The sequence below is a fragment of the Triticum urartu genome, chromosome 1A (genome assembly GCF_056163025.1).
Source record: "Triticum urartu cultivar PI428250 chromosome 1A, HENAU_Tu73, whole genome shotgun sequence".
Lineage (NCBI taxonomy): Eukaryota > Viridiplantae > Streptophyta > Magnoliopsida > Poales > Poaceae > Triticum > Triticum urartu.
The window spans coordinates 87,054,759-87,079,208 of NC_141873.1; the positions used below are offsets into that span (position 1 = coordinate 87,054,759).

General features: G+C 44.1%; 2 protein-coding genes across 2 annotated transcripts; one reads left to right on the forward strand and one right to left on the reverse strand.

The window, feature by feature from the left end:
- Positions 1 to 16,293: 16,293 nt before the first annotated feature.
- On the forward strand, positions 16,294 to 19,612 carry LOC125549218 (putative sucrose-phosphatase 3). The gene is given in 8 exon segments (XM_087513840.1): positions 16,294 to 16,472; positions 17,191 to 17,282; positions 17,381 to 17,884; positions 18,005 to 18,199; positions 18,295 to 18,582; positions 18,805 to 18,991; positions 19,181 to 19,227; positions 19,330 to 19,612. Coding segments are annotated over 7 exon segments (1,374 nt in total). The 5' UTR covers positions 16,294 to 16,472; positions 17,191 to 17,222; the 3' UTR covers positions 19,423 to 19,612.
- Positions 19,613 to 20,663: 1,051 nt separating this feature from the next.
- Positions 20,664 to 23,058, reverse strand: LOC125510414 (endoglucanase 20-like). Its single transcript, XM_087513846.1, has 6 exons — positions 22,746 to 23,058; positions 22,297 to 22,509; positions 21,995 to 22,198; positions 21,672 to 21,902; positions 21,476 to 21,584; positions 20,664 to 21,382 (listed from the first exon to the last, which is right to left on the reverse strand). Exons 1-6 carry the CDS (start codon positions 22,977 to 22,979, stop codon positions 20,853 to 20,855), a joined length of 1,521 nt encoding a protein of 506 aa, XP_087369972.1. The 5' UTR covers positions 22,980 to 23,058; the 3' UTR covers positions 20,664 to 20,852.
- Positions 23,059 to 24,450: the final 1,392 nt, after the last annotated feature.

Sequence of the window (24,450 nt, forward strand, 5' to 3'; positions counted from 1 at the left end):
CCACTAAGGCCCATATGGCCCATTACTTCTCCCGGGGGGGTTCCGGTAACCCTCCGGCACTCCGATTTTCTCCGAAATCACCCGGAACACTTCCGGTGTCCGAATATAGTCGTCCAATATATCAATCTTTATGTCTCGACCATTTCGAGACTCCTCGTTATGTCCGTGATCACATCCGGGACTCCGAACTAACTTCGGTACATCAAAACTCATAAACTCATAATATAACTGACATCGAAACCTTAAGCGTGCGGACCCTACGGGTTCGAGAACAATGTAGACATGACCGAGACATGTCTCCGGTCAATAACTAATAGCGGAACCTGGATGCTCATATTGGCTCCCACATATTCTACGAATATCTTTATCGGTCAGACCGCATAACAACATACGTTGTTCCCTTTGTCATCGGTATGTTACTTGCCCGAGATTCGATCGTCGGTATCTCAATACCTAGTTCAATCTCGTTACCGGCAAGTCTCTTTACTCGTTTCGTAATACATCATCTCGCAACTAACTCATTAGTTGCAATGCTTGCAAGGCTTATGTGATGTGCATTACCGAGAGGGCCCAGAGATACCTCTCCGACAATCGGAGTGACAAATCCTAATCTCGAAATACGCCAACCCAACATTTACCTTTGGAGACACCTGTAGAGCTCCTTTATAATCACCCAGTTACGTTGTGACATTTGGTAGCACACAAAGTGTTCCTCCGGCAAACGGGAGTTGCATAATCTCATAGTCATAGGAACATGTATAAGTCATGAAGAAAGCAATAGCAACATACTAAACGATCCGGTGCTAAGCTAATGGAATGGGTCATGTCAATCACATCATTCTCCTAATAATGTGATCCCGTTAATCAAATGACAACACGTGTCTATGGTTAGGAAACATAACCATCTTTGATTAACGAGCTAGTCAAGTAGAGGCATACTAGTGACGTTTAGTTTGTCTATGTATTCACACAAGTATTATGTTTCTGGATAATACAATTCTAGCATGAATAATAAACATTTATCATGATATAAGGAAATAAAATAATAACATTATTATTGCCTCTAGGGCATATTTCCTTCAGGATGCACACCCAGTTAGTTTCTTTTGTTGAGCTTTCATACATTTATAGCTCTAGTGCATCCGTTGCATGGCAATCCCTACTCCTTGCATTGACATCAATTGATGGGCATCTCCCTAGCCTGTTGATTAGCCTCGTCTATGTGAGACTTTCTCTTTTTTTGTCTTATCCACATAACCCCCTATCATTATTCTATTCCACCCATAGTGCTATATCCATGGCTCACGCTCATGTATTGCGTGAAAGTTGAAAAAAGTTTGAGATTACTAAAGTATGAAACAATTGCTTGGCTTGTCATCGGGGTTGTGCAAGATGAGAGCATTCTTGTGTGAGGAAAATGGAGCATGACCAAACTATATGATTTTGTAGGGATGAACTTTCTTTTGCCATGTTATTTTGAGAAGACATGATTGCTTAGTTAGTATGCTTGAAGTATTATTATTTTTATGTCAATATTAAACTTTTGTCTTGAATCTTTTGGATCTGAACATTCATGCCACAATAAAGAAAAATTACATTGAGAATTATGCTAGGTAGCATTCCACATCAAAATTCTATTTTTATCATTTACCTACTCGAGGACGAGTAGGAATTAAGCTTGGGGATGCTTGATACGTCTCCAACGTATCTATAATTTTTGATTGTCCCATGCTATTATATTATCTGTTTTGGATGTTAATGGGCTTATTTATACACTTTTATATTATTTTTGGGACTAACCTACTAACCCAAGGCCCAGTGCAAATTGCTGTTTTTTTTGCCTATTTCAGTGTTTCGCAGAAAAGGAATATCAAACGGAATCCAAATGGAATAAAACCTTTGGGAGAGTTATTTTTGGAACAAACGTGATCCATGGGACTTAGAGTGGACGTCAAGCAACCAATGAGGAGGCCACGAGGTAGGGGCGCGCCCTCCACCCTCGTGGGCCCCTCGTGGCTCCACCGACCTACTTCTTCCTCTTATATATATTCATATACCCCGAAAACAGCCAGGAGCACCACGAAACCCGATTTCCACCGCCGCAACCTATTGTACCCAAGAGATCCCATCTTGGGGCCTTTTCCGGAGCTCCACCGGAGGGGGAATCGATCACGGAGGGCCTCTACATCAACTCCATGGCCCCTCCGATGATGTGTGAGTAGTTTACTTCGGACCTTTGGGTCCATAGTTATTAGCTAGATGGCTTCTTCTCTCTCTTTGGATCTCAATACAATGTTCTCCTCGATCTTCTTGGAGATCTATTTGATGTAACTCTTTTTGCAGTGTGTTTATCGAGATCCGATGAATTGTGGGTTTATGATCAAGTTTATCTATGAACAATATTTGATTCTTCTCTGAAATCTTTTATGTATGATTGGTTATCTTTGCAAGTATCTTCGAATTATCAGTTTGGTTTGGCCTACTAGATTGATCTTTCTTGCAATGGGAGAAGTGCTTAGCTTTGGGTTCAATCTTGCGGTGTCCTTTCCCAGTGACAGCAGGGGCAGCAAGGCACGTATTGTATTGTTGCCATCGAGGATAAAAAGATGGGGTTTATATCATATTGCTTGAGTTTATCCCTCTACATCATGTCATCTTGCCTAATGTGTTACTCCGTTCTTATGAACTTAATACTCTAGATGCATGCTGGATAGCGGTTGATGTGTGGAGTAATAGTAGTAGATGAGGAATTGTTTAGGTCTACTTGTCGCGGACATGATGCCTATATACATGATCATGCCTAGATATTCTCATAATTATGCACTTTTATATCAATTGCTTGATAGTAATTTGTTCACCCACCATAATACTTATGCTATCTTGAGAGAAGCCACTAGTGAAACCTATGGCCCCCGGGTCTATCTTTTATCATATAAGTTTCCAATCTATTTTATTTTGCAATCTTTACTTTCAATCTATATCATAAAAATACCAAAAATATTTATCTTATTATTATTATCTCCATCAGATCTCACTCTTGTAAGTGACCGTGAAGGGATTGACAACCCCTTTATTGCGTTGGTTGCGAGGTTCTTATTTGTTTGTGTAGGTACGAGGGACTTGCGTGTAGTCTCCTACTAGATATACCTTGGTTCTCAAAAACTGAGGGGAATACTTACGCTACTTTGCTGCATCACCCTTTCCTCTTCAAGGGAAAACCAACGCAGCGCCAATCACTCAGGCCCTCCACATGTGCAACGCCTGACAGCAAGGCGATGCATTACACTATGCAGTGCCTGTCTGTAAGGCGCTGCACTCTGTGTAGCGCCTTACTATCGGGCGTTGCACAAAAGGGTCAGCGGTGTGAAATATTTTCAAAATAGTTTAGTTTGTGAAATACTTTTTCCCTAAGGTCAAATTTGTCAATTTTTCCACTGGTGCTTGGGTGTTGTTATTACTTGAACAAGCCTCCCAATTATGATTACCCCCTTTCTCAAGCATCCGCAACTGCGAAAGAAGATTTAAGATAAATCTAACAATAGCATGAAACATATGGATCCAAATCAGTCCCTTACGGAATAGCGCATAAACTAGGGTTTAAGCTTCTGTCACTCTAGCAACCCATCATCTAATTATTACTCTACAATGCCTTCCCTTAGGACCAAGCAAGGTGAAGTGTCATGTAGTCGACGATCACATGACACCACTAAAGGAAGTAACAACATACATATCATCAAAATATTGAACGAATACCAAATTCACATGATTACTTATAACCAGACTTCTCACATGTCCTCAAAAACAAAAGTAACTACTCACAAATCATATTCATATTCAAGATCAGAGGGGTATTGAATGTCATTAAGGATCTGAACATATAATCTTCTACCAAATAAACCAACTAGCATCAACTACAAGATGTAATCAACACTACTAGCAACCCATAGGTACCAATCTAAGGTTTTGAAGCAAAGATTGAATACAAGAGATGAACTAGGGTTTGAGATGAGATGGTGCCGATGGAAGATGTTGATGAAGATTGGTCCTCCCACATGAGAGTATCATTGGTGATGATGATGGCTTCGATTTCCCCCTCCCGGAGGGAAGTTTGCTCGGTGGAATCGCTTCGCCAGAGAGCAAAAGTGATCCTGCCCAGGTTCTACCTCGAGACGGCGGCACTTCGTCCCGAAACCTTCCTTCTGATTTTTTTCTATGTCAACTAGCATCTTATATCATAAGATGGGCTTCAAAGGCCTGTCATGGGCCCCACAAGTCCAGCCCCCCCCCCAGGCTTGTGGCTGCCTGGTGGGTCCCCTACTGATGTTTCTTTCCCCAATAATTTTTATATATTCCAATATAATTCTCCGTCAATTTTTAGGTCATTTGGAGTTGTGCAAAGTAGGTGTCTCCAATATAGCCCTTTTTGATCCAGAATTCCAGCTGCCGGTAATCTCCCCTCTTCATGTGAAACTTGCAAATAAGAGAGAAAAGGCATAAGAATCATATAATAAAGTAAAATAACAGTACAAATTGCAATGAATATCAATAGGAAAACATGATGCAAAATGGGCGTATCAGTATCCCCAAGTCTTCTCTTCATTTGTTGCTTTTGCAAGAGGCTCACAGTGCAGGACTTATGGGACACTTTGGATGCGACTAGACATTCCCCACGCTCTCCAAGAATTACTTTAGCCCAAGATGTTTCATGACGTCTCACGCTGCACCAACCGATGCTCTACATGTCGCAAAGCTTAGTCTATCGCTCAATCCAATGGACTCTATATGCCACTTCCTATTTCATACCAACTATGGGAAGACATTAGTACGCGTTTTGTGCTTGGTTTGCCACGAACTCAAAATGGCAAGGATTCGGTATTTGTCGTTGTGGACCATTTCTCTAAGATGGCACACTATTCCTTGCAACAAGATAGACGATGTTTCACATGTTGCATATATCTTTGGTAGGGAAATCTTGGGATTGCATGGAGTGCCCAAGACGATTGTATCAGACTCCGCCAGTTCCTTAGCTACTTTTGTAAGACACTATGCGCCAAGCTCGGAATCAAGCTACTCTTCTCATCGGCATACCATCTGCAAATCGATGGCCAAACGGAGGTCACCAACCAGGCGCTATCGACTCTCCTTCGTGTGTTGATCAAGAAGAACATCAAGGAGTGGGAGGAATTCTTAACCATCGCTGAGTATGCCTTCAATCGGGCAAGACATTCTACTACCGGCAAGTCCCCCTTCCAGGTCGTCTACGGATTCAACCCATTGTCCCCATTGGACATTCTACCGCTACCACTACAAGAGCGCATCAACATGGACGTGAGCGCACAATCAAGCTACCTCAAGAAGGTGCTTGAAGATACAATGCACACCATTGAGCACCAAGTACAACGCCTTGTGACCAAGGTCAACATCAACAAGCACCCCATGGTGTTCAACCCCGGAGATCTTGAGTGGCTACATCTACGGAAAGACCGATTCCCCAACGAGCACAAGAACAAGTTGCTACCTCACGCTGATGGACCCTTCAAGGTGCTAGCACGCTACAACAACAATGCATACAAGATCGACATTCCACGCGATGAGTACAACGTGAACGACATCTTCGATGTCAAGGATCTATCTCCCTTCCATGGTGATGAGGTTTTTGATCCAGGGTTAGATCTTTCCCAAAGGGGGAGGGGTGAGATTATGTGGAGCATCCTACGATCATCCCCATGGACCTACTTCGTCTCCCTAAATGCCAAGTGGACCAATGACACGAGCACGTGCAAGAGCTATCGAGACCGAGGTGACATCTCTCCTTAACGAGCTTCCATATGATCCACGTGAGACATGGCTACTACCTCAATCCAGAATGCTATGTGCGCTTAGGTATCGATAAGACCCTCTCGGAGATGCTCGGAATCATGGACAAGTCTCCAAGTACATGGACGAAGAAGCTCAACGAGAGGAACCGCTGAAAGTCTACAGCGGCCGAACATCCGGCGCCTGGAGGCCGTAGCTCCAGCAGCCGACGTGCTACAGGACCAGACATCCGGCCCATGCTCGGACATCCAGCCCGACTAGCCTAGACATCCCGCCCCGCCCAGATATCTGACGTGACGTATCCAGAGAGCAGCAGGAACCGGGCCAGCCCAGCCTGGACATTCGGCCAAGACCCTAGACATCCGACTCTTCGTGAGCCGCTAGACATCCGGCCCCCAGCCGGACATCTGGCACCTACATGTGCGCAGAGATCGGGCCAGAGGCCCATGTACCCCCTTCATTTCGTCCCAACTTGTACTAGCACTATAAATAGACTACCCGCCCTCCTTTTAGGGTTAGCAAAGGTTAGAGCTCATTTGAGATAGAGCATTTCTCATCCACTTACCACTCCCATGGAGTTTAAGACCTCCATGTGAGAAGATCCCTCAAGTGGATTAAAGACCCCTTCATGGGAAGATCCTCCTAGGATTCAAGACCTCTCTCCTTCAAGGATTGGGATGAACTAGTTACCTTTATATTCTCTTGTGTTGACTTTAGATCCTTGTATCTCCTTTATGTGCATGTGGGTTTAGCATATGTGTGATTAGATATTGTCTACTTGACAGTTCTTCTTGTGTTCCTCTTTGAGTTGCTCTCTTTCCCCCTTTCAAGTGTGAAAAGAACGACCATTAGGGTTTCACCCTACATCAAAAACCATTGAACAAATGTTGTTAGTGGGCGAGCGCTCTCTTGCTTCGATTGTTCTGACTTGGTAGTGGGCCGGGCCACCATGGTTCAATTGCAGACGAGCACTCGCTCTAGCTCGCTAAAGGCGAGATATAGCCGCTCCTCCTAGTACAAGCCTTACAAGTTGCACGTGGGATGTGTTGTGTGCGTGGCGGGAGGGGGACAAAACATATATAAACAAAAGGTCTGCATCAATTATGTGTGGGTTGTTAGGATGGGAACGGGTCGACCCGGACCTGGCCTTGGACCCAGACCCTATGGCCCCAAGGCCAATTTGAGAGGCCCATATAAAGAATAGTCAATGGCCTCGTTAGCGTGATGGGTATTTTAGGTTGACCCAATTTTTTTGCTTTACATTGCCAACAAGATGTTAAAATTAAACACGATTTATGATGGTATCCGATTAGTGTAATAACTAATAAGATTACTAAATACGTGGTTAACAGAAATGATAGAATATAAGCAGAGCTAAGAATGCATCACACATTGTATTTTTTTTTGAGGGAAAGGCCATCATGGCTAGCTTTATTAAAATTAAACAACACTTATATCGTCCGCTAAATAATTAGAAATAAAATCTGGAGGTGAGTCCAACCACAAGTTTGGTGGATCAACACTTCCATTCTGCGCTAGCACATGAGCCACCATATTTGATTCGCGGTTACAATGCTCAATAACGACCTTTCCAAAATTAACTATTAGTAAACGGCATTCTTCAAGAATTGGGCCTGCCACCATCGAGTGCCCAGAGTTTTGTTGGAGAGCCTCCACTAAAATCAGACTATCCGTTTGCACCAACAAGGAGTTGCTCCCAACTGTATTAGCCAATTTTAAGCCTTCAACCACTTGGGGTTCGCTGACACATTGTATTCCTCCACTTGGGGTTACAAATAAGTAGCAGTACAAAGTGTGTGAGAGACAGAGAATTATGCAGTCACAACGAGTACGAGTGATCCTACATCTAAGGAGGACGAGGCGGCGCACCTGGTACACAGCCCTGCATGCTAGCAAGTAGGGAGGCGGCACAACAGATTTCTAACAGAAAAAATCAAACCGTCTACTTGTGATTTTCTACGTGCGCATCTGAAACATATCAAGACATTTTTGTTGTTGATATATGTGAGTGTTCGCCGGAAATTATACGATATGAGGATTACCCGGTGCTGGCCCTGTTGACCCAAATCTCATTTGAGACCGACCTATATGACCCATTGGCCTTGAATTTTTGGGTCGGGTCAGCGACCCGGCAGACCGACCCGGCCCATTCCCATCCTGAGTGGGTTGTGACGCTTGCAATTGTGTGTGGATGATTATTGCACATACGAAGTTTCACTTGCAATTGTGTGTGGGATGTGGCATGTGCAAATATTAGTTGTCTTTTTCGGAGCATATAAACTTAGACTAGTAGATTAGAGAAGGCCTAATAAACCATCTGTGCCGAGTTGGGCTGGAAGCATCTCCAATAACCAACTTATTGTTGAAATATTAGGTAAATTTATGATTAATTCTAGTAAATAATTCATGACTAAAACAGAGAATAGCATGCAACAATCTAGCAAACAAGATGAACAGGAAAACATGCACAACATCACACACGAAACAGCAGCTACAGAGATAGACATTAATAGATGACGACGGGCGTACTGTTCGTTAACTGCTGCGGGAGCGACGTTGTTGATGACGGTGTTGGGGACTATCTATTGTTAATGGCGATGGAGACGACAATGAGTAACACCGCCCGACTTGGACGGAAGACAACCCGTGATGATGAAATTGAGCAGCTTGCACAGTGCTTTCCAAAAAAAATTATCCTCTTCCGATGCATATGATCGCAAGGATGAACGGTTCCGAAGACCTACTCTCCCGCACACTGACATTCGGGATGGAGTAGACCATGATGACAGCGCAAGTTGCGAGATGAGACAAAATTCTATGTGTTTTCGGCGTGTCTTTGGCCGAGGCCACTAAGCAGTATATTAGGAGAACCAATGGCGGTCTCGTGTCATGATCACGATGTCAAACTGATTTGGTTTCCAAGTCAAACTTACCGTACAAGAAAACAATCAACTTGTATGTCAAGACACCAAAAATAAAACGACAAAAGGAATCCGCGCCCCTGCAAGGCAACGGACCCGATTTCGGCTTCATGTGCATGTCACACGTACGCCCCGCTCCGTCCCAAGCCCGGCAAGGCGAGCAAGCGCGCGCGTGTAGTCTTTTTTTTCTCTTCTCAACACATTATTTAGAGTGATGGAGAGAACCCACTATATAAAAAGGTTCAACTCTTCCTCAACTAGCAATGTGAGAGTAAACTTTAGCACCACACCACCACTTGCCATTTTTCTCATGGGCTCATTTGAGACTTCAGAATTTGTTAATGAGCCAAGCCCATTTAGTCTAACACTTATAATGTCTCGCCCTTCAAAAAAACGTATACTTTCTCGCAAATCTAACAAATATTTAAACTTGTTTTCACTTATGCTTAGTTAAGTGATGATTCCATCCAAAGTAACGTAACGGGAGCACCATCTTCAAAACTTATCTGGATTCGAAGTTTTTGGATAAAAGATCACATTCTTCAATATCATGATTGGGTCAACCAGGCCAAATCATAAGTGAAATAGTTTGATCGGGTCGACCAGGTCAGGCCCTATCATGAGTGAATAGAAAACTGAAAATGCACATAACTATTCCGACGGAAATACTTTGTTTAATTTTACCATTTCTACTAGGAGAAGCCTTTTTCGTGCTAGCCGAACGCAAAGTAATGGCTTTTGTGCCACGACCACGAAGAAGCCGACACGTCCGCGAGCGCCGGCTGCGGCGAGGAAGAGTAGTGCATGGTAGGTCGTTGCCACTCGGGTCCCAAGAAGGCCACCGCTCCTTCCCTCCCATCGACGCCAAGCTTGGTGGGCTCAGCATCTTCAGCCGATTAGTCGCTTGGCGGCGAACGTCGAGGCAGACAACTTCAGTTCCCGGGGCTCCAGATGCGGAGGTCACGGAGGCGGAGTTGGAGAGCACCAAGGCGACACTGGAGACGGTGAAGCTTCAGATCTCGGGGCCGATGGCCGGATACGGGGACCGAACGCCGGCGATCATTTAAATTAGGTATTTTTTTAATAATTTAAATTAGGTACTCCCTTCATTTCTTTTTAGTCCGCATATAAGGTTTGGTCAAAGTCAAACTTTATAGAGTTTGACTAACTTTATATTGAAAAATATATATTCACAATATGAAATCAATATTATCAGATGCAACATGAAACTTATGTTCATACTATATAGTTTTAGTATTGTAGATGTTCATATTTTTTTATATAAATTTGGTCAAATTTTGTGCAGTTTGATTTTGATCAAATCTTATATGTGGAGTAAAAAGAAATGGAGGGAGTATTAATTATACTCTAGAACCCGCCTGTGACCGCTTTGATGTATTTGTAATGAAATCCATTATATTTATATGAAATCCGACCGTGTTTATATGAATTCCGGACTTGTTTGAACAAATTTTGTCCGGTTTAAGTTGTTGTGAAAATGTATACGGCTAACGTTGGATGGTTGCCTCCCGCATCCGTGTCCGCAGACTGCCTCGTTCCCGCGTGTTAGAAATTTAGGGTTTTCGGTCTACCCCCTAATTCCTTTGCATTTATCCATGGTGCAGCTCACAATTCGCATATATGAGGCTAGGGGGTAGGGACCTTCTTATACTGTCGTTCCAAAGAGTCCACCTCTTATACAGATATAAGATTCCCAGTCTTTTCCACTAGTTCCCGGGATAGAGTCCAGATTAAATTACCAACCACGATCATATTTGTCTGTTTAACGGATTCTACCCGTTTTGTCCCCGGAGCACGCGCTTGTGAGCAACGCGTCATAATAGAGTGTAAATTCCTCTAATTATGTAGATCAACATTAGGGCTGTAATCTAATTATACGATCTAGCTTCTTCCAATCATCAGTGTACCCGGCTAATCTTTCCAATATAAATAGTATATTGTATTCCACCGATAATCGACCAGCTTCCTTAAGTATATATAAAACTTAAGTATGTTCCAGCAAGTAACAATTCCATGCTAAACATGTAAAACAATTCCATGTACAAATACATGTATAATTCCATAATGAGGCATTCCGAATATTTAACAATTCCAAGCTAATTGAATATAGTTGCAGGACACATAATTCTAACATCTCCCACTTGTCCAAAACGATCATTCAAATATTCGTAAACCCATAGCCTTAACATGCTTGCCAAATACCTCCTGACTAAGAGGCTTAGTCAAGGGATCAACAATCATATTAACTCTACGTTGAAAACGCACAAATATATATATGGTGATACTTCCCTTCAATATGTTTCCTTGCTGTGACACTTAAGATCACTAGAGACCTTTAGTTTCCGCCTAATTATTCCAGCATAGCTGTCCTCGGCGCCTCGAGTATTATTTCCTCGAGTGTAATTCCACCTTTATAGGCACCTTGAGTATTTTGTTTCCTCAAGTGAAATTCCGCATCAATTATTTTCCACCACATATATAATAATATGATTAATTCCACATCGAGTCAAGTATAAGATAACTATGTTGAATAAATTTTCAAAACCACATAAATATCAAATCCAATTAGTAAATGAAGTTCCATAATTAACCATGTGTTGAAAGAAATTCCTGACTTTGGTCCGTGAACCTGCATCATATTAGTACTACAAAAAAATTGAATATGCGTACCTGGACTTATTTCTCATCCTGTAGATAGAGTAATAGTTTCCTCAATGTGTTTACCTTCAATATAAATTTCAGAACAAGTGACAGGTTGTGATGCAGTTTCCACAATCTTATATGATGTGTGAGATTCCCTTAGCTGCTTGTCTTTCCTTCCACTGCTTGAATGCAGAATAAATTCCGATAGCTAAGGTATCGCCATAATATAATGAAGATACATATCAATTCATGTACCATTTATTATTCCATTTTCCCTCAGGAGTTTAAATATAATTCCTCACTGAGTGTGATTCCCTTTACCAAAGGTATTTTAATAGATTTGCAATTTTCCATAGAGAAACACTTCAAAATATTTTCTATGTATCTCCACTCGTAAAACATAGGATGCTTCAAATGTTCCTTTCATATGAAAGTTAAAAAATGACCAAGCTCTCACTTCCATCAATGTGATTCATTTAGAAAACCATATGACGTTCTATTCCATTGATGTGAAGCTTGTTATAAGACCATACATTAATATACTCAATTAGCAAACCTGTCTTTAGTTCCTCTTTCCAAAAATTCCAGGAGAGAGAGTTTCCACAAAGTATATTTCCCTCTGTGTGAATAATTGAATAACAAGAGCAGTATTATAATATTCCACTGAGCCAATTATCCTTACAAAAAAATATTTGCGGTTATTTGGTATGATATTAAGTTCCCAAACTATGCTCTTCCTCATTTGAGTTTATTCCTTCCCGCAATTCTTCCACCCATAGTTGATATTGATTAAAAAAAACTTTAAGAGAATGTAGTGATTCCTCTAAAATTTTAGAGTGACATCCGCCAACAACACATAACAATTATCCAGACATGATATTCCAAGCTTATTCCTCCCACTTATCCTAAGCATGTCATGTTGGGAGTGTCACTTGTAGTTTCCATGGGATCAAGATTATATTCAAGTATGACTATCAATAATTCCACCCAGATCATAAAAATGATTGTGTTCCTATTTTCCACCAGTATTCTTTTTCCAGATAACTAAGGAAACATCCTTTGATCCACTAGAATAACCATAAAAATTTCCAGGTGTGCGCTTTGTAATAACTGAGAATTTCATGTCAAAAATAGAAGATTTCCTTCCAGTCAAGTGACTGTACTAGATGGAGAATGATATCAATAAATGATAGTATGCAATGCTTATTTCCAAAGGAACAAGGGAGTATACAAGACAGTCAATTCCTCCATTCATTTGTGGAGTGTACGGTATATTACAATGGTGAATAGTTCCATGCTCTTTACATACAAATGATATATTCGTGAAGTGTAATTCCCCCACCAATCAGTTGTTAAAACTATGATATTATTTAATCAACTGATTTTCCACTTCAGTATAACATGTGTCAAGCACAATAAAGACATTCCAACTTGTATTTTGAAATAGTATAAACATAACCATATCAAGTGCAATAATCAATGATGAGATAAAAATAAATAACCTGACCTCTAGTGGGAGTGCAAAGAAAGATACCATAAGGTTACCAAAGTAAATAATGATATGAAGCCTTTTCTTTTCCCACCTTCAGAAAAGGTGTATATAAACCGAATACCATCATATATGCTTCACAAGATACCATAGTCCTCCCACTAAAATCTAGAATTCCATAATCAATAAGCCAATTCATTTAGTTCCAAGATATGTGACCAAGTCATTGATGATGTAGATAATACGATTTCAAGCATGTGTTCCCATTGTCGGTATTCCTCCATATGGAGTTATCTTTGCCAAATATAAACAATTTTGTTTGCCAACTTCCAACGGATATCAAGAAAGATAGACCATTGTGTGAAAACCCGTAATGCATTAATTTTACCATTGAGCAATATTTTCCACTCTTCCTTTTCCAAACAGTATGACATAGTCAATAGATTCCAAGATAGAACAATAAATCAAATACCTTCTCACTGAAGTTGAACAAGTGTCCTATAATAGTATTGGTGTTCCTCCACAAGGGAGTTTAATGACATGGTTTCCAATCCCAAAGTCTATAAGATTTAGCAGCAATGACTAAGCACACAAACATATATATTTCCTTTGGAATTGTTAGCATGCCAACAAAATTGCTATTGTATTCCAGCAATAAGACATAGCCAAAATCCATTTATATTTGAAAAAAATAGCCCCAAATAAATAAATGTAGTGCAAATATTACCATTAGGCATACCGACAAATGAAGAAAAAAAATTCCTTGTCCTGGGTGTGACTCTCATCTTCCTCCACAAACAAGTGATGCTCAATAATAATACTTGTTCTTCTAATAAATCCCTTTCTAGGTTATGTGTAATTTTCCGGACATTATTTCCACCATAGCAGTTTCAGTGTGTAAATCATTTGCTTGGTGCAATCCTTCCACGCATTCATGATTCAGAGTCCTCCTAAATGTCTTCCAAGGATATGTACTTTCCTCGTGGTCGCTTACATGTAGTGTATTAGCAACCAAACAAGTTAGAACATTAAATAATGATGTAATAAATAAATCAATTAAACGATGCAAGAGTATTCCTTCCCTGACAGCATGTGTGCACAGGTGCGCGGAGTTCATGTAGATTCCTCCGACCAGCCAACAAAAAAACAGTCGAAGTACAAGCCGCAGTAGTGAAGGCTCAGCAACACATGCACTGCCTTGGACATCGAGCAACAGCAACGGAAGCGGTAGTAGTCAGCCGCCAAGGTAGTACTAGTGTACGCGGCCCTACGTGTTGACACGCCTCACCAACAGCTTGCCTGTATCCAGAAAAAAAAAATCCTGTAGAAACTAGCACCAGGTTATTCCATCTTGTCAATCACACGCCCGTCCAGATTCGTGAAAAAAACAGCCAGCAAGTTGTAGTGAAGTACTACTCGAGAGTAGTACTAATCTTTGTCGATCCATGCACCAAATAACAATTGGTTCATCTATTTCCACTTTTTCAGATTGGGTGAAGCCCTGTGAAACCCTCCAGCGATTGATTTGGTGTTGACTGTTGACTGCCACTGAAACACCCATGGCAATCGGCAGATACTTGATCGATCCCGCTACGGAAGATTGCAGCGAACCATCAAGGCAGATATGAGCGAAGTGATGGCGGCCTTTCCTTGATCCATGCATAAAATAGAAATAGCCTGCCACAACTTTGTCCTTACGTCCAGATGAGCACACATACAGACGCACGGTTCTGCAGCAGGATGACCATAATCCTTTTTTTTAGCATCTTCATCAAATTCAACCCGACCATCTCCTTCCGCGTGCCAAGAAATTTGTCCTGCCGAAGTACTAGTTCCTCTGTAAACCGTAGTATATATCCTGGATTCCACGTACGTGTCAAACTGAGTTTCCTTTGCATGTGGCTCCCTTCCATGTGCGACAATTTTCCTTCAGCGAGATAGCTGGAGTTCCTTGAACAATGTTCCGATGTGCATGCAAAATCAAGTCGCGCGTGTGATTGATCCACGAACAAGCAGTAGCAGGAGACTACGTGAACTATTTCTCGGTCACGCGCCAGCAGTCCCAGCCGCTTGATTTTACCCCTCATCGACACGCAGATTGGAGCCTCCATGTGCGCACATCGCAGTACGTAGTCGATGGAGTTGACGCTTCAGGCGACGACATGCTGGTAAGCACGGGATTGTGTCGACGACCGGCGGGAGAGTGCGCAGCGGATTAGAGCTCAACCGACGGCGGCCGAACCTTGCTCAGGATACCAATGGTAGAAATTTAGGGCTTTCGGTCTACCCCCTAATTCCTCTGCGCTTATCCGTGGTGCCGCTCACAATTCACATATATGAGGCTAGGGGGTAAGGACCTTCTTATACTGTCGTTCCAAAGAGTCCACCTCTTATACAGATATAAGATTCCTAGTCTTTTCCACTAGTTTCCGGGATAGAGTACAGATCAAATTACCAACCACGATCATATTTGTCTGTTTAACGGATTCTACCTGTTTTGTCCCCGGAGCATGCGCCTGTGAGCAACGCGTCATAATAGAGTGTAAATTCCTTTAATTATGTAGATCAACATTAGGGCTGTAATTTAATTATACGATCTAACTCCTTCCAATCATCAGTGTATCCGGATAGTCTTTCCAATATAAATAGTATATTGTATTCCACCGATAATCGACCAGCTTTCTTAAGTATATATAAAACTTAAGTATGTTCCAGCAAGTAACAATTCCATGCTAAACATGCAAAACAATTCCATGTACAAATACATGTATAATTCCATAATGAGGTATTCCGAATATTTAATAATTCTAAGTTAATTAAATATAGTTGCAGGACACATAATTCTAACACCGCGGACCGCGGACGGATGGCGGATGACGGAGGTTTTTTGCAGGGTGTCATTGGAGATGCCCTTTGTGCTAGCTGAACGCAAAGTGATGCCATTTGTGGGTCCCGTCGTAGTGATTTTACGACAAGCTAATGAGCAGCCGATCACCTAGTCCGATTCAAAGTCAAATAAATCAGCTGTAGAATCAATTTAACAACCTATATACCGCAATGTTTGAACCAATTAAGAAAAGATTGCTGAAAAATTGGGCATGGTCGTGCATCGAGCCAAAATGAGAAGTCGCGCCATTGTCCAGTGGCCACTTGCGACATCCTGTCGTTTTTCTGTTTTTTCCACTGCACACTTTTGGCTGATAGTAAAATACGTGCGGCGTGAAGATTTCCTACCGTTTTCCTTCAAAAAAAGTTGACCCGGCATATCATGGGGCCATTTTTCTATTGTTGTTGAGAGTCCTGAGACCCCCTTTGTTGTGCTCTGTCAAAAGGGTGTTCCCTCGCGGATTTCATCGACCAAGAAAGCGGCAAAAGTCATCTCAAACGGAAGCTTCGTCGCATTCCACATCCCACATTCCGCACTCCACTTGTACTACTCGGCTCCCCGCTCCCGGTCTTGGTCGTCGTCATCCGCATCTCCCCACCCCGCCGCCTCACATCCTCCTCGGCTCCTCCGACGACGACGAGCCGGGCCGCCGGCCGCACGCCGCGCAGGCGAGGTAGGAGCTACTGTACCTGCCTGCCCTACAACTCATCCGCCACCTTGTGCGTTCCTCCTCTCCCTCCGGTCCTCCCTGAAACCATCATGCATTCAAGGTGTTTGGCCGGCGGACCATTCCATACTCGCGTGGTTCTGTCGAGTGCGTTGTACTTGTACATTTCCCTGCGCCAAATCTGATCGATGTCAATCGTGCCGTGCTAGATGATTGGCTGGACACTCTATCCACAACGATTTCTCCTGGAAATTTGTTCTTACCAGTAAAGTCACGCTCTTGCTTGTTTTCTTGTGTGGATAAACCGTGGATGTTTGGGTCCCCTGTCTTGCTCTCATTTGCTAGGCTGCTGCTGCCCGTTTCTTGTTTGCCATAGTTCTTTAAGTAATCTGTAGCCATTATTTTCTCGTGTATATGAATAAAACAGACCTTACCGACGGATGACCGATGAAATAGTTTATTTAGTTTTAAAAAAGCAGGAGAAATACTTGTCCTGCTTGTCTTGGTTCGCTGTCTTGCTCTCACCTGCTGCTGACAGCTTCTCGTGTGCTATAGTTTAAAAATTTATCTGGAGCTATTATTTCCTTTTACAAAACATAAAGACCCTACCAGCAGATGACCGAGGAACAGTATAAAAGCAGGAGAAATACTTGTTGTTTCAGAGAAGTGTCCAGGCAGACGCATCAAACTTCTCACCAGCCTCTGCAGCACTATTGCTCTGCAGGGACTTCTTCAGCTTCTCCGCCGCAAGGAAGAATGGATAGGCTAGATGGCTCTGCCCGCCTTATGATCGTTTCGGATCTTGACCAGACGATGGTGGGTATCTCAGTTCGATCCTTTGGTTTGCCCAGAAAGAAGGAACCTGGACTGTTGTGTCTGAACAATGTTTGACTTTTTGGATTGTGCACTTGCAGGTTGATCACTGTGATCCAGAGAACTCGGCCTTGCTCCGTTTCGAGGCGCTCTGGGAGTCTGAGTACTCCCAGGATTCTCTGCTGGTGTTCTCGACTGGAAGAACGCCGGTCAGTTACAAGGGTCTGAGGGAAAGAAAGCCTTTGCTCACACCGGACATCACCATCATGTCTGTGGGCACTGTGATAGCATATGGCCAGGAGATGACTCCTGATGTTGGCTGGGAGGAATTTCTGAATAACAAGTGGGATAGGGATATTGTTGTTCAGGAGACAGCTAAGTTCCCTCATCTAAAGCCACAGGCATGTCCAATGAGTTGCCTGTCTAGTTTTTCCTGGATTTTTTCAAATTTTACTACTAGCTGAACTAAGATATTTATGTTACTTTGTCTTTGTGCGTTGCAGCCAGAGAGGAATCAGGGTCCTCATAAGGTCAGCTTCTTCGTCGACAAGCAGGGTGCTCATGAAGTGATTAATTATCTTCCTCAAAAACTGGAACAGCTTGGGGTAAGACAAGGCAGGCCTTGGTGACCTTCTCTTTCTCTGTTCTTTTTGACGGGGTTTTGTTAAGATCAAGTATTGCTTAGCGGTGTTTTATTGACTTCATTGCTTTCTTTCTGTGATCAGCTAGATGTGAAGATAATCTATAGTAGCGGAGAGGCCCTAGATGTATTGCCACGAGGTGCAGGGAAAGGGCAAGCTCTTATATATTTACTCGAGAAGTTCAGTTTGAGCGGAAAACCACCAAGCAATGTTCTTGTGTGTGGTGACTCTGGCAATGATGCAGATTTATTCAGCGTTCCATCTGCCTATGGTGTCATGGTCAGTGTATAAGCAGTTGCTTGGTTTCAGTGTATTTCATTGTTGACGATGATTACTATATAAGCTTATTACAGAGTTTTTGGAACCATATTCAGGTTAGCAATGCCCAAGAGGAGCTTCTTCAGTGGTATGAAGAGAATGGAAAAGATAACCTTAAGTTGCTTCATGCAACTGAGAGATGCGCTTCCAGTATCATGCAAGCTATCGGTCACTTCAAACTAGGGCCTAGTTTTACTGTAAGAGATCTTGAATTCCCATATCCGAAGGTAGACACCATCAAGCCTGCAGATGTGGTGGTGAAATTCTATGTTCTTTACGAGAAGTGGCGGAGGGGTGAGGTTCAGAAGTCTCCATCAGTTATACAATACTTGAAAAGCATTACTGTAAGTACATTTCCTTGTCGAACTCTTAGATTAACCCGTTTAATGTTTGTTCATACCATTTTCTTTTTTAATATGCCATTTCTTTTGTACACAATTCCTTTTAACATTACTGATCCCAATGCTGCATGTTTGAACTGGGATCTGGACCCATTTATGATTTCCGAGGACCAAATTTTGGTTGTTTTTTGAGCTTACTTTAGATCAATCGTCTATTTTGGATAGCTCCAGAATGGTACACTGATACATCCTTGTGGAATGGAGCGGTCACTTCATGCATCCATTGATGCACTGAGTTCATGTTATGCTGACAAACAAGGCCAAAAGTTCCGAGCATGGGTGGACCGACTTTTTACATCGCCGATCGGTACAAGTAACTGGTTGGTGAGGTTTGACAACTGGGAAATGGAAGGTATACTCGAAGAACTCTTCACATACTTTAGTTATTCCACGCCATCAGTTATCAGTTTGTTCAAACCTTATTGACATCATTTTTCAATTGTAACGAGCCCTTTCCATAATCTTGGGATGCGCCACAATTACTCATCTTGTGTCATCTCATTGATTTGTGTGTCGATGTTAATGCTTCTGTCACACTCAGGTGATGTGCAATATTGCTGCCGGACAACTCTTCTGCTGAATACAAAGGTAAATTCCCGTTCCCCCCCTGAAATTCTTGCGCACCGTGCGGTTGTATAGAATCTTTTGCGCACAGTTTATGCTGAACTACCCAACTGCCTGAACTCGCAGCCTGAGACTTCAGAGGGCTTGGAACTGACACACATCCACAAGACCTGGCTTGAAGGATACTCAGCTGGGAATGATCATACCTTCATCTTATAGATCATTTAACCACTCGCCATATATGCACGGACCCTCTCAGAGTCGGGATAGAATAACAAATGTACTGCTTCTTGTGTAAATTGATCTCTCGGCTGATTCAAACTACTGTACTGTTCTGACGCTCCGAGAGAGGGTCAATCTTCATGTTGATCAAATGCACTAATAAGAAATGTTCAATGGTTCTGTCTCATGAACTTAATGAGATCCATAATTTAAGTTCTTACTGCACCAGAATGTTGTAATTACAGAGAATCATTTCTCGATGTACTAGATGCTCACGAGCTGGTGCATCTAGGGACAGAATCTTGCCCATGACAGTTGAAGCCGTTAATCTGTACCTGATAGATAACTCCAATGTTTCCTTAGGTTACCGAGGTTGATTTTTTTTTTTTTGGAAAACGACCCTTGTCTCTCTCAGCACTTTCGTCCACATAAACATCAATGCCAGAAATTTCTGCCTTCATTGGTTTATAAATGACACCTTGCTTGTTCAACCTCTCAATGACTTTCTGCAAGAATTCGCAAAAAAAAAACTTTGTGCAAGGACAAATGCAACACATTCATGACATGTGCAAATAGATGACACAAAATGAAATACAGGACAAGACGTGCTTCCGCCGGCGCTGCGGGTGGGCGGTGGATGGTCTGCAGGCTCCGAGGAGGAAGATTCTCCTCCAAGCCGTGCTCGCTGGTCAAAAAGGTGCCACATCATCACTGATGCCTGAAAAAAATTATGACACCAGCTCCACAGCCACTCCGTATAAAGGAATTGACAAACAAGTCTACTGATCTAGCTGCCAGTGCCCTTCGAGCTAGCTGCCCAGAAATTCTTTTTGGCTCCGGTTGGGTTGTGTAGGGCATCAGTGCCCAAAGACTAGAAATGAATTTGACATTGGTTTTGGTCTACTCCCTCCGGTCCTTTTTACTCTGCACATTGGATTTGCCGAAAGTCAAGCTTTGCTAAGTTTGACCAAATTTATATTAGAATTTATTAGCATCTATAATATGTAATAAATATAATATAAAAATATATTCCAAGATCAATCTAATGATATTGGTGTTGTTATGTGAATGTTTATAATTTTTTGTATAAACTTGGTCAAAGTTGGATGAGATTGACTTCGATCAAACCTAATATGCAGAGTAAAAAGAACCGAAGGGAGTATATAGTGGAGGGCCTAAGTCTGGTTATAGTTAGGGAGAGGAACCGAGTTGCAAACTTGGGGAGAAGAATCCTGCGCTGATATAAACTTGGTACTGTATTTTTATGTCTTGTTACATTACAAACATATATAGTACGGCGATCACGAACAAGTACAGAGTACTGGTAGCGAATGCATATGTCACAAGTACATTACACACGTGAAAATTTAGCAACAGAGCATAGTAGTACCAGTTGTATCGAGTGCGCATATCTTTGTGGTCCACTACTAGTAAGAAGCCAAAGTCGGCGACGCAGGCTTCTGGCTCTGCCCCATGGCAGCAGCACAGGCGCCCACGAAGGCGGCGTTGATGTAGGTGGCCGGCTCGGAGTGCGCCGAGTCCCCCCTGTTGTCCCCGAACTGGTCGTTCTCGTCGGGCCCTCCGACGATGGCGCCTACATGGACGTTCGGGTTGGGGTCGCTGGTGGGCAGCCAGGAGGAGAAGCCCTCGTTGCAGGGGACCGTCCGGGTGAGCACCTTGATGGAGGGGATGGAGGCGGCGCGGTGGTGGATGCGCCGCGGGAAGGCGCCGCCGAAGCCCGCCATGTACGACATGCCCATCGGGTTGCTCCCCAGGATGTAGTCGACCTGCGACGCGGCGAACGAGGCGATCTGGTCCGGGGAGAAGCTCGCGGCGCTGCAGCGGACGCCGTCGGAGACGCCCCAGGACTCGAGCGTCTTGGCGTAGATGGAGAGCACGAGGGCCGCCGTGGTGGTGTACTGCATGTTCACTGAATCGCGCGTGAAGAGGAGCCCTCCTGCGGCAAGCACCGGTCGTGTGGAGAAGATGAGAGGTTTTGGGCGGGATGTTCTTCAGAGTTCGGAGTGAGGCAGGGAGGGACGTAACGTACCACGAGTTGTGCGTATCTGCGTATTGCCGCTGTCAGGCATGAGGGCGCAGACGAAGGAGTCCAGGTTGGCCTTGTACCTGTCTAGCTCTCTCCTTCCTTTCAAATACTCCTGAAATCAATCGAGATGGTACATCGGTAATGGACTTTGCGTGAATCCATGGAGGCATGCATGAATCGTTGTGCGAGTGCGACCCACCTTTGTTGCGAGCATCTGGGCTCCAACCTGCTTGTTGTCCCAGCTGAACTCGTTGACCGGGTTGCTGGAGCCCTGGTTCTGGCGCAGGAAGTCGAGGTACTTGCCGTCCTTGGTCGCCCGGTAGAGCCACGCCGAGGCCCAGAGCAGCTCATCCTGAAAGCCGGAGTAGGAGCAGTAGAAGGGGCAGGACGACTGGAAGGATCCCCTGTAATTGTTGGCCAACTCAAAGAGCTGACCAAGCCAAAAAAACCAAAACCGTTATCGTGATTCCTTCATCAACTTAACTAACGAGAAACAACAGCACATGCATGCTTCGTGCGTACCGATTTGGACGCGGCCAGGAGCCGCGAGGCGAACGCCTTGTCGCCGTCTTCCTTGAGCACTAGGTAGGCCGCCGCGAGCGCCGCAGCCGCCTCGCCGGCGGCCTCCGACCCGGGCGAGTCCGCGGTGACCTTGTACAGGGTCCTCGGCGTGTCCATGTCCTCCGGCCGCTCCCAGCACCCGTGGTCGGCGTTCCCGTCCCCCACCTTAAGGCAACAACAACAAAGATAAATCTAGTCCATCTCATGGTTTCATTGATGTGCTTTTTCTTTGAACGTTAAATTGGTAGAAAAACCAACCAGACCTGGGTATAGAGGGTGGTGGGAGATGTGTGCGCGCGGAGCAGGAAATCAGCGCCCCAATGGATGGCGGCCCCGAGGTTGCCCAGCTGCCCCGCCGCCGCGACGTCGCCACGGAACTCGATGGCGCTCCAGCTCAGCAGGGTCACCGTGAAGGCCATCGGGAACCCGAACTTGACGTTGTCGCCGGCGTCGTAGTACCCACCCGTCAGGTTAACCTGTGATCGCCATTCCACTATCAATATATCACTATTTCAAATTTCATTGATTCCATTGATTAATTGCCTCAAGTATATATTTCACACTGGATCCATATATATAGTGTGCCAAAACATGGTCCGCTTTCGTTTTGCATGTGCTGAAGAGAAAACTCATATCTAGATTAAACAAACATATTCAAACGTAGGAGGGGAGCAGTGGCTCATGATCATAAGTTAACTATAAGAGACCATACGTTTTCAGGTCGGCCGTCGGCGAGCGCGGAGTTGCCGCGCCAACTGACTCTCTGGTTAGCCGGCAGCCGCCCCGACCGCTGCCCCTCGAAGAAGAGGATGGCCTTGGCTAGCGCGTCGCCGTAGTCGGGCGAGCCCAGGCACAGGCCGTCGCCTCCAGCTCCAAGCCCTACGTCGAAGCAGTGCACAACCAGCATCATTGCCACCACCCACACCTTAACCGCCATTGTCGCCATGTATCTAGGTTCTAGCTAGGAAACAATGTGTATATGTGTAGCGTGTAAGCGCGCGCGCGTGTCTGCTCTCTTCTTTTCCTTCTTGTGATGGATGCAAAGTGCCGAGCCATGTATTTATAATGTGATGATGGTGTGTGATGAGAATCGAGATTCCATCCATGGAGCTGCATGCAAGTGCATGTGGTGTGCTAGCTGGGGCAAAGCAAACGCAAAGAGTGTAGCATTTGTGCACTAATTTGCCCTAGAAATGCTTGACCTCCTAATAGTAAGGCCCGTGCCCATGCCCATGCATTTATCACACTGGCGCAGATTTCTGCATCGCACAAGGAGAAAAAAAATCACACACGGCCGGCGTGGGAAAGCGTCGCACAAAACTCAGGCTATCGATCGGGATCGAACCCAAACCAAACGAATTTGAAGCATTTCTTTGAACAACACCAAATAATTCCACCTCGGATGAGGAGTAGTTTCAAATAGAAGTCCAAGTAAACAAATGCAAGTTAGACGTCGAACTCAAAATCGACTAGGCAATCCAACTTCCACTGAAGCAGTGTGGTGTGCTATGGGGTGCCTCAAAACACACGACGAAAATAACTATGGGGGTGTTTGATTTCAAGGACTTTTTTGTGTTGGGACTAAAAAAAGTCTCTAGCAAATCAAACAGGGTGAGACTTTTTTAAAACTTTTTGCTAAAAGTCCTTAGAAACACCTCCTTGAGAGTCTTTTTCAAAAAATCCTAGGCTATGAAGCACCGATACATCAAAAACTGGTGTATCCCCGTACCAGACGGCGCCGATACGCCGATACGCAGGATACGGCGTCGATACGAGTATCTCAGAGGTATCGTGATTTCCGATTTAAAAAGAAAAGAAAATAAATCCGATACGCCAGCGGCACGCCGTCTCACGCCCGAGATACGGGGACGACGGAAGCACAGCCCGAGCCCAGTAGAAGCCCACTCCTAACCCTAGACAGGTACCTACCGGTCCTCATCTCCTCCATCGAAAGACCAGCGACTCGATCTAGTCCGGCGACGCGGTCCTGTGCACGCGCCGCCACCGCCGCCTCGAGTCTTTGTCGCTGCTGCCTGGAGTCCATCGCCGCCGCCACTGCCTGGAGCCGTCGCTGCCATGTTGGGTGCTTGGGTCATCGAATTTCCCCGAACTTGGCGCGGGTAGAGATTGACGAGTTTTGCAGCTCTCGGAGCTAGTCAGCACCATTCACCTTGGCCAAGGGGGTGGCTCCATCTAATTGAACCGGGAACCCAGTGGAGGTCTATTCCTTTAGATCAGCCTATGTTTCTTTTTAGGTGGGTTTCGGTGTCTACTTCGACTACTGAGAGATCTTAGTGATCGCGTGCACTAGCCTCATGCAGGTTCTTCGCTTGGTTGCCTGCCAACAATAGGTGTTGGATGGTTGTCTGTTGAAGTGTGGACTTCACACCCCGCTCCCACCCCCTGTTGCTCATTGT

Excerpts from the sequence above, each read along its gene's own strand:
- LOC125510414 (XM_087513846.1), bottom strand. The coding sequence starts at position 22,979 with ATGGCGACAATGGCGGTTAAGGTGTGGGTGGTGGCAATGATGCTGGTT. Across the intron at positions 21,585-21,671 it reads CCCAGATGCTCGCAACAAAG|GAGTATTTGAAAGGAAGGAG; the intron begins GTGGGTCGCACT and ends GATTGATTTCAG. Across the intron at positions 21,383-21,475 it reads GCAGATACGCACAACTCGTG|GAGGGCTCCTCTTCACGCGC; the intron begins GTACGTTACGTC and ends TGCTTGCCGCAG.